The 17,793-nt window shown below is 50.2% G+C and overlaps 1 protein-coding gene across 7 annotated transcripts in view; it reads right to left on the bottom strand.

The window, feature by feature from the left end:
- HIP1 (huntingtin interacting protein 1) overlaps positions 1-17,793 on the bottom strand; it is a 197,357-nt gene that overhangs the window by 27,754 nt on the left and 151,810 nt on the right. For all 7 annotated transcript variants that reach the window (XM_039460460.2, XM_074390659.1, XM_074390658.1 and 4 more), the window contains 6 exons: positions 14,893-15,033; positions 8,907-8,964; positions 3,906-3,981; positions 3,653-3,793; positions 2,158-2,255; positions 1,441-1,513 (listed from right to left, as the gene is read on the bottom strand). In XM_039460460.2, coding sequence (XP_039316394.1) covers positions 1,441-1,513; positions 2,158-2,255; positions 3,653-3,793; positions 3,906-3,981; positions 8,907-8,964; positions 14,893-15,033 — 587 coding nt within the window. The remainder of the gene's footprint in view (positions 1-1,440; positions 1,514-2,157; positions 2,256-3,652; positions 3,794-3,905; positions 3,982-8,906; positions 8,965-14,892; positions 15,034-17,793) is intronic.

Here is a 17,793-nt window from a genome sequence, read left to right as displayed (position 1 = left end):
CACCTGAGGTCGGGAGATCAAGATCAGCCTGGCCAACATGGAGAAACCCTGTCTCTACCAAAAACACAAAATTAGCTGAGTGTGGTGGCACGTGCCTGTCATCCCAGCTACTGGGAGGCTAAGGAAGGAGAATCGCTTGAACCTGGGAGGCGGAGGTTGCGGTGAGCCGAGATGGCGGCATTGCACTCTAGCCTGGGGAACAAGAGCGAAACTCTGTCTAAAAAAAAAAAAAAAAAAGTTTTTTGTAGAGATGGGGTCTTGCTATGTTGCCCAGGCTAGTCTTGATCTCCTGGGCTCAAGTGGTCCTCCTGCTTGGGCCTCCCAAAGTGCTGGTATTACAGGTGTAAGTCACTGCACCTGGCATACCAAGCTCTCCTTATCGTCATGTGAGAAAGTCTGGTCTTGTTTCCCACAGCTTCTGAGCCACGTGGGGACCCAGGGTCATCTCTGGGTATCACAGCGATACTGTGCCTGGCCTAAACACTGCCCTCAAGGCATGTAACATGGACATCCATCACGACAGGGGCCATAGGAAGACCTGGTTCTTTTGGATTTAGCATTTCTACCAGTTTTTGTTTGGTTTTAGAGACGGGGGTCTCACTGTGTTGCTTAGGCTGGATTCAAACTCCTGGCCTTGAGTGATCCTCTCACCTCAGCCTGCTGAGTAGCTGGGATCATAGGCGCATACCACCACACCTGGCTTGTTTCTATTAATTAACCTGTCCTGAGGATGTGGGCCAAAAAGTGTCTGTGCGATTATGTGATGTAATTTTTAAAAAAAATTTTGAGACAGTCGTGCTCTGCTGCCCAGGCTGGAGCGCTGTGGCACGTTCCCAGTTCACTGCAACCTCTGCCTCCCAAGTTCAAGCAATTCTCAGCCCTCAGTTTCCCGAGTAGCTGGGATTACAGGTGCCTCCCAGCACACCTGGCTAATTTTTGTATTTTTAGTGGAGACAGGGTTTCACCATGTTGCCCAGGCTGGTCTCAAACTCCCAACCTCAGGTAATCTTTCTACCTTACCTTGACCTCCCAAAGTGCTGGGATTACAGGCGTGAGCCACCGTGCCGGGCCCATGCAGTTTCTTTCTTTATTTTTTTCTTTTGGAGACCGGGTCTTGCCTTGTTGCCCAGGCTGGAGTGCAGGGGTGCGATCATGGCTCATTGCAGCCTCCAACTCCTGGGCTCAAGCGATCCTCCCACCTCAGCCTCCCGAGTAGCTGGGATGACAGGTGCACATCACCAACCTCAGTTAATTAAAATTTTTTTGGAGAGATGGGGTCTTCCTATGTCGGCCAGGTTGGTCTCAAAGTATCCTCCCGCCTTAGCCTCCCAAAGTGCTGGGATTACAGGCGTGAGCCACCTGGCCAGTGTGATGCAAATGTAACATTCAAATCTACCGTGTTTTGGTGAAGGACAAAGGCCGAGCAGACCCAAGGCGTACCTCAGTCTTCATGTTTTCTAGCTGTGCCTTCAGTCCGCTGATCTCTCTGTACAGTCGCTCAATTAAGTGGTCCCTGGGAAGAGAAGGGGGATGAGATTGCTTCCACAGTGCTTCTAACCCTCTCCTTTTAATTGTGAGCTCACGGGAGGAAATTAAAAGCTGGTATTAATTTGGGGACAATTCTTTGAAACTTCATAAATTATACCCTAAATCAGATACTAATCTAATAGTCGTAAGTCCATGGTTATTGATTTTCTTCTGGGATTAAAGGGGCCGATATTTGAGGATTAAGACACTTTGTGTGTGTGTGTGGTTTTGTTTGAGAGAGAGTCTGGCTTTGTTGCCCAGGCTGAAGTGTAGTGGCATGATCATAGCTCACTGCAGCCTTGATATCCCAGGCTCAAGTGACCGTCCCACTTCAGCCTCTTGAGTAGCTGGGACTACAGGTGTCTACCACCTGCCCAGCGAATTGTTTTACTTTTATTTAATACAGGTGGGATCTTGCTATGTTGCCCAGGCTGGTCTTGAACTCCTGGCCTTAAGCAATCCTCCTGCCTCATCCTCCCAAAATGTTGAGATTACAGGCATGAGCCACAGCACCCGATCCTTCAAGATGTTCTTTGTCTGAGTAGCCCCTCCTCTTCGGTTAGTGTTTTGAGGCAGACCATGGCTGAACTTAGCTCCTGCACCATCTGCTTTAACCCGGCTTGGACTCACTTCTCATCCTTGTTCACGCCGTTTTGACTGTTGAAATTGAAGGGATCACTGCTGAATGAGCTGCCAAAGATGTCGTCAAACTTGTTGTCGAATAAATTCTGTGGTTGACCAAAAAGGAGTGAGAATAAGTCAGAGAGCCAGATAATTCTGTGTGTGGGTCAGTTGAGTGACATGGGAGAATGTCCCTTTTCTCAATTTGGTTCAGATCGATTTGTTTATTTATTTTTACTTTATTTTATTTTTTTTAGACAGAGTTTCATTCTTATTGCCTAGGCTGGAGTGCAGTCTCAGCTCACTGCAACCTCCACCTTCCAGGTTCAAGTGACTCTCTTGCCTCAGCCTCCCGAGTAGCTGGGATTACAGGCATGCGCCACCACACCCGGCTAATTTTGTATTTTTAGTAGAGACAGGGTTTCTCCATGTTGGTCAGGCTGTTCTTGAACTCCCAACCTCAGGTGATCTGCCCGTCTCAGCCTCCCAAAGTGCTGGGAATTACAGGAGTGAGCCACCGCACCTGGCCTATTTTTTATTTTTTTGAGACAGGTTCTCACTCTACTGCCCAGGCTGGGGTGCAGTGGTGCGATCATAGCTCACTGCAGCCTCTAACTCCTGGCTCAGACTCCTGAGTAGCTGGAGGTAGACGTATAGGCCACCATGCCTAGCTAATTTTTTAATTTTTATTTATTTATTTATTTTTATTTATTTTATTTTTTTTAATTATTATTATTTTTTTGAGACGGAGTTTCGCTCTTGTTACCCAGGCTGGAGTGCAATGGCGCGATCTCGGCTCACCGCAACCTCCGCCTCCTGGGTTCAGGCAGTTCTCCTGCCTCAGCCTCCTGAGTAGCTGGGATTACAGGCACGCGCCACGATGCCCAGCTAATTTTTTTGTATTTTTAGTAGAGACGGGGTTTCACCATGTTGACCAGGATGGTCTCGATCTCTCGACCTCGTGATCCACCCGCCTCGGCCTCCCAAGGTGCTGGGATTACAGGCGTGAGCCACTGCGCCCGGCTTAATTTTTATTTTATTTATTTATTTATCTAGTCCTGGCTGATGTTCTCTTGCCTAGGCTGGAGTGCAGTGGCATAACAGCTCTCTGTTAGCCTTGGCCTCCCAGGCTCAAACGATCCCCCCATCTCAGCCTCTTGCATAGCTGGGACCACAGGGCCACGTGGTGGTATGTGCCACCACGTCTGGCTGATTTATTTTTGTGAAGATGGGGTCTTCCTATATTGCCCAGCCTGGTCTTGAACTGGCCTCAAGCAATGTTCCCACCTCAGTCTAGCAAAGTGTTGGGATTACAGCTGTGAGCCATGGCACCCAGCCAGACCCGTTTATGATCCTCCTGGGAGCCACAGAGCAGGATGCTGAGCCAAGGTTGCCTAGGTGAAGAGAAGGCTGAACCTGGTGAGCGTCAATGGGCTTTGGCCTGGGTCTTTCCCAGCCTCTCCCCTGTACTTGGAGGCAAGTTCCTCTCCCAAGCGGTCCTCACCTGCTGAGAGGCGTCCATGTCCATGAGGTCATCCTTCTCCAGCACTGGCTCGCTGTCAGGGGACGAGGCCTCCGCCGGGATCACCACCACGGGGCTGATGTGTTCTGATAGGGCTGAGGCTCGCAGGAAGTTGGGCGGGTTCTGAAGACGAAGACACATCCTCAAACAGTGCTCGCCTGCCAGGCCCTGCCAGCCTCTAAGAGGGTACTTGGGGCCTTTGCAGTGCCCAGGGTCTGTGGTCGGGCACGCTTACCTCGGGCAGCTGGGGGATCTGAATCAGCCGCTTGAAGTACTGCAGGTTGCTGGAGCGGTAGAATAGATCTTTCAGCCTAGGGGTGGAGAAGGACCTGAAGGTGCTGGGCGTAAGGGACACAGCAGCCACCTGGCCTTCCCGCCCCCTCCCCAGCCCAAAGGCCCGGGCTGTCAAGGAGATAGACTCCATGGCGCTGGGATTCAATTATGACGCTACAGAGAAGGATTATTTAAAGCTGGTCCTCAGGGACCTGGTGGTAAGGGAAGAGTAGTTCATGCTACAAATCCTTTGGAAGAGGAGGTAATCCAAAAGCCGATGTCTTCATTGCTGTAGAATAGATGCCGTTGTTTTGCAGACTTAACTTCCTAGGAGTGTTTGGTTACTTGGTTTATTCTCAGAGAAAGTCAACTAATAGAAATTGACTTGCTCTGAGAATAAACCAAGTAACCATAGGAAAAGGGAAGGGAATTGAATCACAAAGGTAGCTCTCTTCTTTAATTACTTCTTGTTTTTGGACTATTTATTTGTTCTCTCCACAATTATAAGTTCCTGGGAAGTGGGAACTGAGCTCTGCTGAGCTGTTTCCCCTAGTGCCAGGAACAGGGGAGCCGTTCAATAAACACTTGGTGCATTACAATTGCTTGGTAGTGTGTCCTAATCGTGGGTGGATATGCACATGAGGAAACCAACATTTTTTCATAGCTCATGTAGCCTTGAATTGCTGGGCTCAAGCGGTCTTCCTGCCTCAGTCTCCGAGTTGCTACAACTACAGGGATGCACCACCATGCCTGGCTGATCCTTAATGGCCTTGCTGTGTTGTCCAGGCTGGTCTCAAACTCCTAGCTTCAAGCAATCCTACTGCCCTGGCCTCCCGAAGTGCTGGGATTTCAGACTTGAGCCCTCACACCTGACAAAATCAACATCTTTTTCTCATTCTCAAATATCTACTTTGAATCTAAACACTGAAGACCAAGAAAGCTGAGAGTATCCAGATGTATATATTCTTTATCTTTATTACTTTTACTTTTTTTTTTTTTTTTTGAGACGGAGTTTCGCCCTTGTTACCCAGGCTGGAGTGCAATGGCGCGATCTCGGCTCACCGCAACCTCCGCCTCCTGGGTTCAAGCAATTCTCCTGCCTCAGCCTCCTGAGTAGCTGGGATTACAGGCATGCGCCACCATGCCCAGCTAATTTTTTGCACCATTAGTAGAGACGGGGTTTCACCATGTTGACCAGGATGGTCTCGATCTCTTGACCTCGTGATCCACCCGCCTCGGCCTCCCAAAGTGCTGGGATTACAGGCTTGAGCCACCGCGCCCGGCCTACTTTTAAATATTTTTTGAGATAGGGTCTTACTCTGTCACCCAGGTTCGAGTATAACGACATGATCATAGCTCACTGCAGCCTTGACCTCCCTGAGCTCAAGGGATCCTCCCACCTCAGCCTCCAAGTAGCTGGGAGTACAGGCGTGTGCCACCACACCTGGCTAATTGTTTTACATTTTTGATAGAGATGGGGTCTCACTGTGTTGTCCTGCCTGGTCTCAAACTCCTGGGCTCAAGCAATCTACCCAGCTTGGCCTCCCAAAGTGCTGGGGTTACAGGTGTGAGCCACCACGCTTGACCTCTTTTAATCTTTTTTTTAGAGACAGGGTCTTGCTCTGTCACCCAGGCTGGAGTACAGAGGCATGATCATGGCTTACTGTAGCCTTGACCCCCTGGGCTGAAGCGATCCTCCCACCTCAGCCTCCCAAGTAGTTGGAAGGATAGGTTTGCACCATCATGCCCAGTTCAGACTTATCTATTCTCAGATAAAAGGGGAACATGGGCCTTAACCCCTTCGGCCTGCGACACATAATTTTCTTCAGCTCAGCCCAATCACTGAAACCCCCAGGGTCTCGTAGCCTGTCAGATTCCCAGACTTAGGCCCGTCTCTGTGACATCACTGCCACTTCCCCTGAATTCAAGGACAGTGAGGTCTCAGACAGGGGGCTGTGTCTGTGCGAAACAGCAAGGCTGTTCCCATCTACTCAGGGGAGATGTTTTCATAAGCGAGGAGAAAACGAAAGGAAATGAAATCACCTGACCACACGTCCCCATCTTGCTGGGTTGGAGCCAACAGTAACAGGCTGACGGCTTTCACAAGCTACCGGAATTTTACATTCCAGGAAATCAGCCCCAGGGCCTGTCTCCTGGGACTAAAGAAGCCATTTATCTTAGAATACGTACTTGGCTTCTCAAACGGAACAGAGGAACCAGGAGGTGGGAACCACCACGCGCTTGTCCTTTGCTCGCTCCCGGGGAAGTGGCCAGAGAAGCTAAAACTTGGTATTTGGGAGCTACGGTCAAGGGTGAGGAAATTAATAGGAAAAACAAGAGGATGCCCGTATACAGAAGCCAGGAGGCCCTTTTCAGCTCCCTCTGTCCTCCCAGCTCTCACCCTGTTCCTTCCCGTTTGCCTGGTCATGCTTTCTTTCTCTCTCTCTCTTTTTTTTTTTTTTTTTTGAGATGCAGCCTCAAAACAGTCTTGCTCTGTTGCCCAAGCTGCAGTACAGTGGCACGATCTCAGCTCACTGCCGACTCTGCCACCCAGGTTCATGCAGTTCTCTCGCCTCAACCTCCCAAGTAGCTGGGATTACAGGTGTGTGCCACCACACCTGACTACTTTTTGTATTTTTAGTAGAGACTGGGTTTTACCATGTTGGCCAGGCTGGTCTCGAACTCCTGACCTCAAGTGATCCACTCACCTCAGCCTCCCAAAGTGCTGGGATTACAGGCGTGAGCCACCGCACCCGGCCTAAATAAAGATCTTTATTTTATTTTGTTTTGAAGTGGAATCTCCTTCTGTTACCCAGGCTGGAATGCAGTGACGTGAGGTTGGCTCACTGCGACCTCCACCTCCTGGGTTCAAGCAATTCTCCTGCTTCAGCCGCCCGAGCAGCTGAGATTACAGGTGTGTGCCACCAAGCCTGGCTAATTTTTGTATTTTTAGTAGAGACAGAGTTTCACCATGTTGGTCAGGCTGGTATTTAACTCCTGACCTCAAGTGATCTGCCTGCCTCGGCCTCCCGAAGTGCTGGGATTACAGGCGTGAGCCACTGTACCCGGCTGGTGTTAGCAACTTTTACTGAGGCAGCAGTGCACAGTAACAGCAGGGGTCCTCTCCTTGACGAGCAGGGCTACCCCATAGGCAGTGAGCCTAGAATAGCTGCTGTCATATTTATATCCACTTTTAATTTTACGTAAATGAAGGGGCAGGTCATGCAGACATTTCTAGACAAAAAGTGGTAACTTCCGGATTGGCAGGTTATTGCCACGGAAAGAGGCACTCACTTCCGGGCGTTGCCATAGCAATGGTAAACTCTCACGGCATACTGGTGGGCGTGTCTTATGCAGCGGTGCTTCCTCCCCTTCCCTGTTTTACTCGTCCTTAATTTGGTCCGATGCCCAAGCCCTGCCTCTGGAGTCTAGCCCCCCCATCCCACTTCGGGAGCAGGTCGTATTTGTAGGGTATCAACCAAACCTGCTAATGGATTGGACATAGGGGATGAGGAAAATAGTGACTTCCAGATCTCTGGCCTAAATGGATGATGGCAGTATTTGTTGAGATAGAAAAGAATGGGGAGGGGCTGGGCATGGTGCCTCACCCCTGCAATCCCATCACTTTGGGAGCCCGAGGTGGGCAGATCACTTGAGGTCAGGAGTTCGAGGCCAGCCTGGCCAACATAGTGAAACCCTGTCTCTACTAAAAATACAAAAATTAGCCGGGCATGATGGTGGATGTCTACAATCCCAGCTACTCGGGAGGCTGAGGCAGGAGACTCACTGGAGACAGGGAAGCTGAGGTTGCAGTCAGCTGAGATCGCACCACTGCACTCCAGGCTGGGTAACGGAGTGAGACTCTATCTCAAAAAAGAAAAAAAATAAAGGAATGAAGAGAGAAAGGCTATTTTTGGGAAAACCTAGAGTACAGTTGGAGATTTAAGTATGGTATACGGATGTCTAACCAGGCACAAGAGGTTGGAATTCAGAAGTAAGGCTTGGCTAGAGATACATAATTAGGGGTTATCAGTCTATAAATGCTACAAGACCAGAATTCAGGGAGAGAGAAAAGAGAAGAGGAAGAAGTCTGGGGTGTGAGCAGGCAACTAAAGAACGGATGAACTCTCTCTTTCTTCTGTATGCTTCTGTGAGATTTATCAGAGAACCACTAGTTACCCCAGCTGTAGGTAGATTTGTCTCTGTCTGAGCTATTGTCTGTCACTTCATCACCATAGAATGAAGATAAACTTACCCCCAAGTATTTAAAAATTTTTTTAGAGATAGGGTCTCACTTTGTCACCTCGACTGGAGTGCAGTGGCACAATCACAGCTCACTGCAGCCTCGAACTCCTGGGCTCAGGCCATCCTCCTGCCTCAGCCTCTCAAGAGTAGCTGGGATCACAGGTACATACCACCATGCCCAGCTAATTTGTTTTACGTGTTTTTCTATAGAGACGGGTTGTCGTTATGTTGCCTAGCCTGGTGTGGAACTCTTGGCTTCAAGCAATCCTCCTGCCTCAGCCTTCCAAAGTGTTGGGGTTATAGGCATGAGCCACTGTGTCCAGCCACCTCTCAAGTATTTTAAAGCCAGTGTTCTCATGCGGCTTAATGATTTTATTTTTATTTATTTATTTTGAGCTCTGTTGCCCAAGCTGGAGTGCAGTGGCGCGATTTCAACTAATTGGAACCTGCGTCTCCTGGGTTTAAGCAGTTCTCTGTCTCAGCCTCCCAAGTAGCTGGGATTATAGGCGCCCACCACCATGATACTTTTTGTATTTTTAGTAGAGACGGGGTTTCATCATCTTGGCCAGGCTGGTCTTGAACTCTTGACCTTGCGATCCACCCGCCTCAGCCTTCCAAAGTGCTGGGATTACAGGCGTGAGCAACTGCGCCTGGCCTGACTTAATGATTTCATAGCGCTCTTGGATTCACCTCCATTCCTGTTACTTGAATAACTTACTTTGTAAACTGCTCCATGAAGCGGTCCCGGTGGCCTTGCAGGGTGTCAGCTGGGAGGCCTGGAAGAAATTGGAAAGAGTATGAGAGGGAAGGAGGACCAGAGGGCAGCGAAGCCACAGCAGGGCTCTGGAGGGGGAGGGGCCCAGCCATCCTGGGGCATGTGGCCAGCACTGCCAGCGGCCACGACTGGCTTAGAGCTGTCCCGAGGTCTGGGAACCAAGGGAGCCCAGCAGGAACCAGCAGGAGTGTGGAGACGCTTATCCTCCAAATCCTTCCGCTTTGGTGAGTTCCTGAAGGACAAGTCATGCCGGGAACAATAGGGTGGAAATGGTGTCCCGGACTAGAGAAGCAGCGGTGACCTGACTCAGCAGGACCATGGCAGGCACACGAGGGAGCAGTTGTTTCTCAGGTATTGCCTGCATTAGTTTTACGCTGAGGCTCAGGGCTGGTATTGGTCTGGAAGAGATCCATAGAGCCTGCCCCAGAGGATGGCTGTCAGAAGGCAAAGAACAAGGGGTTGAAGGCTGGGCGCGGTGGCTCACGCCTGTAATCCCAGCACTTTGGGAGGCCGAGGCGGGAGGATCACTTGAGGTCAGGAGTTCAAGACCAGCCTGGCCAACATGGTGAAACCCTGCTTCTACTAAAAATACAAAAATTAGCTGGGTGTGGTGGCAGATGCCTGTAATCCCAGCTACTCGGGAGGCTGAGGCAGGAGAATCACTTCAACCAGGGAGGCGGAGGTTGCAGTGAGCTGAGATCGCACCACTGGACTTTTTGCACTTTTTGACAGCAAGACTCTGCCAAAAAAAGAACAAGGGGGCTGGGCGTGGTGGTTGACGCCTGTAATCCCAGCACTTTGGGAGGCCTAGGCAGGCAGATCACGAGGTCAGGAGATCAAGACCATCCTGGCTAACATGGTAAAACCGTATCTCTACTAAAAAATACAAAAAATTAGCTGGGCATGGTGGCATGTACTTGTAGTCCCAGCTACTCCCGAGACTGAGGCAGGAGAACCGCTTGAATCCAGGAGGCAGAGGTTGCAGTGAGCCGAGATCGCACTGCTGTGCTCTAGCCCAGGCGACAGAGACTCGATCTCAAAACAACAACAACAGGGCTGGGCGCGGTGGCTCACGCCTGTAATCCTAGCACTTTGGGAGGCCAAGGTGGGTGGATCACCTGAGGTCAGGAGTTCAAGACCAGCTGGGCCATTATGGTGAAACCCCATCTTTAAAAAAAAAAAAAAAAAGAAAAGAAACAACAACAACAACAACAACAACAATAATAACAACAATAACAACAAAAAACCCAAGCCGGGTGCGGTGGCTCAAGCCTGTAATTCCAGCACTTTGGGAGGCCGAGGCGGGTGGATCACGAGGTCAAGAGATCGAGACCATCCCGGTCAACATGGTGAAACCCCATCTCTACTAAAAATACAACAAATTAGCTGGGCATGGTGGCACGTGCCTGTAATCCCAGCTACTCAGGAGGCTGAGGCAGGAGAATTGCCTGAACCCAGGAGGCGGAGGTTGCGGTGAGCCGAGATCACGCCATTGCACTCCAGCCTGGGTAACAAGAGCGAAACTCAGTCTCAAAACAACAACAACAACAACAACAACAAACCCAAAGGATTGAGGCTTGGGATCTGAGTTCCAGTCCCGGCTTGGTCGGTAGCTAACTCTATGACACTGTACATGCGGTGGCCTCTTAGCGCAGCCTCCTCCTCTCTAGAGCCGGTTCTCTGAGGGCCTGTCACCTCTCAGGTGTGCGAATTTGCGTATTTCAGCTATAGATCCACGGCTTGGCAATCCTTTTAGTGTTTGCTTTATTTGTTTAAATTTAAATCTGTTATTTTGAAATGGGTCATACATTCATTAGATAAAATCAGGGAACACATGTATAAAACATGATTATCGAAATGGCAAAAGATGGCTGGGTGCAATGGCTCCCATGTGTAATCCCAACACTTTGGGAGGCTGAGCGGGGAGGATCGCTTGTACCCGGGAGTTTGAGACCAGCCTGGGTAACATAGCGAGACCCCCATCTCTAGAAAAATTAAAAAATAAAAGTTGGCCAGGTGTGGTGGTGTGTACTGGGGTCCTGGCTACTCCAGAGGTTGAGGTGGGAGGATCTTTTGGCCCAGGAATTTGAGGCCATAGTCAGCTATGATTGCACCACCGCATTCTAGCCTGGGTGACAGAGCAAGGCCTGATTATGGAAAAAAAAAAAAACAAAACCCAACAAAAACAAAAACAAAATGGCAAAAGTGGACAGTGAACGAATATGGCACTTGACCTAAATGATCCTTCCCCCAAGAACCGTTAACCCCAGTTAAATCAGGAGAAAAACGTCAGGCAAACAGAATCCAGGAACATTATGCAAAAAACTCAAAACTGTCAAAGTCATCAAAAATAAGAGAAGTTTGAGAAATGAAACATCATAGCCAAGAGGAACCTAAGGAGACATCACAACTAAATGTCACATGGTGTCATATGGTGTACTGGATGAGATTCTGGGACAACTGTGACAATCTGAATAAAGTACAAACTTTAATTAATAAAGTATCGACGCTGGTTCATTAGTTGTGACAAACGTTTCATACTAACATATGAATACATGGAAAACGGTACTGGATATACGAGAACTCTCGTTACTAAATTTATAACATTTCCGTAAACCTAAAACAAAAATAAATGTTTATTTTTAGAAAAGAGGGCCCAGTGCAGTGGCTCACGCCCATAATCCCAGCACTTTGGGAAGCTGAGGCGGGAAGATCACTTGAGCTCAGGAGTTCAAGACCGGCCTGGCCAACATGGAGAAACCCTGTCTCTACTAAAAACAATACAAAAATTAGCCAGGTGTGGTGGCAGGCACCTGTAATCCCAGCTACTCGGGAGGCTGAGGCAGGAGAATGGCTTGAACCCGGGAGGTGAAGGTTGCAGTGGGCTGAGATCGTGCCATTACACTTCAGCTTGGATGACAGAGTGAGACCCTGTCTCCAAAAAAAGTATATATTGTAGAGAGTCTCCCTCCTACCCCTTTCCCAGCCCAGAGGCAATCAGTGTGGGTCTTGGGTATTGCCCTGCCTTCAAAGAAGGCCTTTAAACCCAAACACTTAATTACCTGTCTCTTCTCATAACTCTCTCAGCCTCCTGGGTAGCTGGGACTACAGGTGTGCACCACCACGCCCGGCTTAACTCCCCATTTTACAAAAAGGCAGTGGCGACGTTCTACTGAGCAACAAACAGTGTTCTTGGAAATAATAAGTTTCCATTGATAACAATGAAAAGGTCATCTGCATTCAGTGCTCTAAGTAGCTGGTCCCTTCTCTTGGGGGCTCACTCCACCCTCCCAGCTCCCTTCCGGCAGGCTGACTTGCTAAACCTTTCTAATCCTTGGGCAGCTAATTCCAATCTCCTTTCCACAAAACCATCCCAGATTAATCTAAGCGATGCTACTTCCTTCCCTTGTACTGTCTAAATAACGAGACTCATACGTGTCAATGACCACAGTTACAGAGTATACTGTCTTATGCTGCTAATTTTTTTTTTTTTTTTTTTTTTTGAGGCAGGGTCTTGCTCTGTTGCCCAGGCTGGAGTGTACAAACATGGCTCCCTGTAGCCTTGACCTCCTGGGCTCAAGCAATCCTCCAGCCTTAGCCCCCTGGCTAGCTGGGACTGTAGATGTATGTCACCATGCCTGGCTAATTTTTGTATTTTTTGTAGAGACAGGGGTTTCGCTATGTTGCTCAGGCTGATCTCCAACCCCTGAGCTCAAGAGATCTGCCTGCATCAGCCTCCCAAAGTGATGGGATTCCAGGTATGAGCCACTGTGCCTGGCCCAGACACATCATTTTAAACCAGAAGCACACCAAAGTATAAGAACTGGCTGGGTGCGGTGGGTTATACCCGGTAATCCTAGCACTTCAGGAGGCTGAGGTGGGCGGATCTCTTGAGGCTAGGAGTTTGAGACCAACCTGGTCAACATGGGGAAACCCCATCTCTACCAAAAATTCAAAAAACAAACAAAAATTAGCTGGGTGTGGTAGCACACACCTGTGGTCCCAGCTTCTTGGGAGGCTAAGGCACAAGGATCACTTGAACCCGGTAGGCAGAGGTTGCAGTGAGCTGAGATCACGCCACTGCACTGCAGCTTGAGTGAGAGAGTGAGACTGTCTCAAAAAAAAGGTATAAGAACTTCTGCCGGGCGCGGTGGCTCACGCCTGTAATCCCAGCACTTTGGGAGGCCGAGGCGGGTGGATCACGAGGTCAAGAGATCGAGACCATCCTGGTCAACATGGTGAAACCCTGTCTCTACTAAAAATACAAAAAATTAGCTGGGCATGGTGGCGCGTGCCTGTAATCCCAGCTACTCAGGAGGCTGAGGCAGGAGAATTGCTTGAATCCAGGAGGCGGAGGTTGCGGTGAGCCGAGATCGCGCCATTGCACTCCAGCCTGGGTAAGAGCGAAACTCCGTCCCAAAAAAAAAAAAAAAAAAAAAAAAAAGAACTTCTGCAAGACCAGAACCTCCAAACTATATGTATTCTGCTAAGGGCACCCCAGGGAACTAAAGCTAGGTGAGGGTTAGGTCTCCATTTAATGAGCAGCTGTGTTTTATAATTTATATTTCTCCATAAAATTCCATTCGCACAAAGGAATCGTGTGGCTAAACGGTCTGGAAATCATTACGTTGGCTCATGCAGGTCTCGGCCGGGTCTGCTATTCATTGTGTGGTTCGTAGGATACATGACATATTTAAGGCATGGTGATGTGCTGAAGCTAGAGGCAGACAGAGAAGACCTGGTGATGGCAGCCCCCAGTCCAGGTGGCCTGCCACTGCCATCATGCCAGCTGCAGCAGGGAGGCATGGTCAGGGCTTCGTACTCCATGGGGCAGGCAGAAGCCTCTCCCCCGCTGGGTGGGGCTGTAGCCGCCCAAGTTGTGGCTGCAGATCTGAGCCTCCCGGTGCTCTCTGGGGGCCGGGAGCAGGCAGGAACCCTGCCCTCCTGGGTGCAGCTGCAGACCAGGGCCCCCTGCTCCCTGAAGCAGGTAGCAGCCCCGCCACCCCACACCCACCCACAAGCCCAGCTGCAGACTCAGGCATCCCTGCACTCTCTGGGGCCTGGGAAGGCTCTCCTTCCCCTTACACACCCAGAAGAGCCTTCTCCGCTGCCTGGCTTCTTGTCCCTCCTGTAGGCACCCATTCCGATGTTAGAGCAAAGTTGGGGCTGAACCCTGGTGCCATGAATGGCAGCGGGAGGCAGAGAGGTTCCTGGGTGGAAGCAACGGGTCCCCAGTGGGGGCCGGGTTGTCGATCCCACAGACCGAAATGGGAATTTATGGTGCCTTTTCTGGGTCTGCCCAGGGACCAGTGGGGGTGCATTTCCTCCCCTCTGAGGCCCATAAAAGCCCTGAGCGCAGCCACAGCTAAGCAGAGATGGACGTCCAGTTACAAAGAGGAGCAACCCTCTCTGCTGAGGGCTTCAGAGACCTGCAGAAACGCCAGGACGACCAGCTGCAGAGGAGCCACTCACTCTGTGGTCTCTTTTCTGCTGAGAGCTGAACACTCTGCCTGCAGAGAGGGCTACCCACTGCGGGCTCCTCTGAGCTGCTCTAATACTCACTAACACTCTCTTCATCTTGTCCACCGACCGCTTGTCTGCATACCTCATTCTTCCTGGATGCAGAACAAGACCTCAGGCAAAGGCGCCACTAGCCACAGAGGTTTCCAGCCAGAGAAATCAACACCCTAAAGATCCTGTAACACACTGGGATACAACAGTGGCAAGCCAGGTGCTTTCCTGGACACACCAAAGCCCGGGCCCTGCTCTTGTATTGTCACAATGGTCAGGAGCTCCCGGACCTTTTGGAACAGAAGGAGGTACAGCCAAAGGCACTGAGAAGGGCTGCATTTCTCCAGGGACACCCTCAGGCTGGGATCCTCCCTCTGGCCTGAATCTCACATAAGAAGATCGGGTCTGCGGTACTCACAGGAGTGGAGTTTGAAGAGAAGCTTGACAGTGTAGTCATAAAGGTGGCTGCAGTCCAATATGACCTGGATCAGGGGGGCAAGGCGGCACTGCCCTGCTGTCGTCACGGACACAGAGCGGGACATGTCCAGGGAGTTGAACACTAGGAAATAAAAGTGAGGGAGAAAGGTGGTAGGGCCAGGGAATGATAGACGATCTCTACGGAGGGGCAGAGGCCGGGGTCTAACATACACCAAGGACCGATTCTGTGCACGCTTTACCTCATCTAATTCATTTAATTTGCACATCACTCCCATGAGATAGGTAACCGTATCCGCATTAGACCGGTGAAGAAACAAAAGGTAAGTAACTTGAAGGCCGTCACAAAGTCAGGAAGTGGTTTTCGTTGGGTGTGGATGGCTCATGCCTGTAATCCCAGCACTTTGGGAGGCTGAGGTGGGCGGATCTCCTGAGGTCAGGAGTTCGAGACTAACCTCTCCAACATGGGAAAACCCTATGTCTACTAAAAACACAAAAATTAGCTAGGCATGGTGGTGCACGTCTGTAATCCCAGCTACTCAGGAGGCTGAGGCAAGAGAATCACTTGAACCCGGGAGGCGGAGGTTGCTGTGAGCTGAGATCTTGCCACTGCACTCCAGCCTGAAAGACAGAGCAAGATGCCATCTCAAACAAACAAAAAAAAAAAGTGGTTTTGTTGAGAGGTGGTAAGTTAACAGATTTGTCAGAGAGCCCAAGAGCTGATGGGGCCAGTGATGGTTAGGCCAGGTGACTCTGCTCCTGAGAGTCAAAACATTCGGTGCATCATGAACGGGTGAACTAAACGCCGAGCCCCATGCTAGCCTGGAAAGAAATTTGCTTATAACCTGGGAGAGCTCCTATCATGGAGGACATAGAGGAAGAGCCTCATCTTCCTATTTTTCTTTTTTAAGAGACTGGGTCTCAGCCAGGTGCAGTGGCTTGTACCTGTAATCCCAGCACTTTGGGAGGCTGGCGTGGGAGAACTGCCTGAGCCCGAGAGTTTGAGACCAGCCTGAGCAACAAGCGAAACTTCATCTCTACTAAAAATCCAAAAATTAGCCAGGCGTGATGGCTCATGCCTGTAACCTCAGCGACTTGGGAGGCCGAGGCAGGAGAAACTCTTGAACCCAGGAGGTGGAGGCTGTAGTGAGCCAAGATCGCACCACTGCAGTCCAGCCTTGGTGACAGAGTGAGAACCTGCTTCATAAATAAATAAATAAATAAATAAATAAAACAAAACAAACCAGGCGTGGTAGCTCACGCCTGTAATCCCAGCACTTTGGGAGCCCAAGGAAGGTGGATCACTTGACGTCAGGAGTTCGAGACCAGCCTAGCCAACATCGTGAAACCCCATCTCTACTGAAATACAAAAATTAGCTGGGTGTGGTGGTGGGTGCCTGTAATCCCAGCTACTTGGGAGGCTGAGGTGGGAGAGTCGCTTGAACCCGGGAGGTGGAGGTTGCAGTGAGCTGAGATGGTGCTGCTGCACTCCAGCCTGGGCGATAAAGCGAGACTCAATCTCAAAAGAAACTGCCCCACCCTGCCAAAAAAATAAAAACAAAAACAAAACAAAACAAGAAACAAGAAAAATAAGAAAAAGGGCTTGGGAGAAAGAAGACATGTCAGGATCCAAGGCTGAAACTCGGGGCACCTATTGACAAAGACAGAAGTCCTGCCTTCACTCTCTTGAGTTTCAGAGACGAAGTTGCTCCCTCAATTTCGCACTCTAGGACTCCCTCCACACCAACCCCCTACCCCCCATCCTAGTTCAAGCAACTGGCCGCCTGGCTGCAGACACTCAGTGCACACCACTGGCCAGGGCTGATTTTTCTTCTTGCACTGGCCACTCACTGCCTCTGCAGACTGCTCTCGGTGGGCAATGAAATGACCCTCCCTGCGGTCCCTCTGCAAGCGGAGCTGGCCCAGAGGGAAGCCCAGGGCTGCGTGTGTTCCGTTTCCCCTGACTGCACTAATCCCTGGTAACTGGGTTAGTCTGGCGGCTGGAAAAAAAAAAAAAATCCCAAACTGTTCTAATTAAAAGGCAGCTTTTCTTCTTGACACAAATTACAGGCAGCTGTCACTGTGAGGCAGCCATCCCCAAGTCTGCCGGCTTCCTCAGGCTCCAACTGGCAGGAGCCACAGGCTGTTCCATCTCCCTGCCTGCCCTCGATTCCCAGTGCCTTCCAGGAATGCCCTTTGGTCCCCAGGAACATCTAAAGCGGTGTCACTGTGGACAAGGTACTCAGCCCCGCTGTGTCCCCAGAAGCCCTTCTGTAGCACACATGCAGCTGTAACAGTGCATACCTCATAAGCGTCTCATAAGACTTCAATAAGAATGTTGTGAAAAGTGCATGGGATTGTGCGGCGCTTCTTGACTTTGGCTTTGAGCCTGAGGAGACTGAAAAGCGAATGTCTTCCTGCAACACCCAGAACCGCCCCCCGCCCCCCGTTTCAATTGGCCTGTGGTATGTTGGGATATCCCTGTGTTTCAAAAGCCTCCCCCTGCCATCCTCCATGAGGCCAGGCACTGTGGCTCACACCTGTAATCCCAGCACTTTGGGAGGCTGAGGTGGGCGGACTGTGTGAGGTCAAGAGTTCCAGGCCAGCCTGGCCAACATGGCAAGACCATGTCTCTACTAAAAATACAAAAAATTGGCTGGGTGTGGTGGCAGGCACCTGTAGTCCCAGCTACTCAGGAGGATGAGGCACGAGAATTGCTTGAAGCCAGGAGGCGGAGGTTGCAGTGAACTGAGATTGCACCACTGCACTCCAGCCTGGGCAACAAGAGCCAGGCTGTGTTTCAGAAAAAAAAAGGAAAAAAAAAAAAAAAAAAAAAAAAAGCCACCAGGTAGATTCTAATCTGGATCCAGGGTTGAAAACTATA

Source organism: Saimiri boliviensis, chromosome 20 (genome assembly GCF_048565385.1).
Source record: "Saimiri boliviensis isolate mSaiBol1 chromosome 20, mSaiBol1.pri, whole genome shotgun sequence".
NCBI lineage: Eukaryota > Metazoa > Chordata > Mammalia > Primates > Cebidae > Saimiri > Saimiri boliviensis.
Note: the sequence above shows the minus strand (reverse complement) of the source record. Positions and strands in the feature narration are given on the sequence as shown.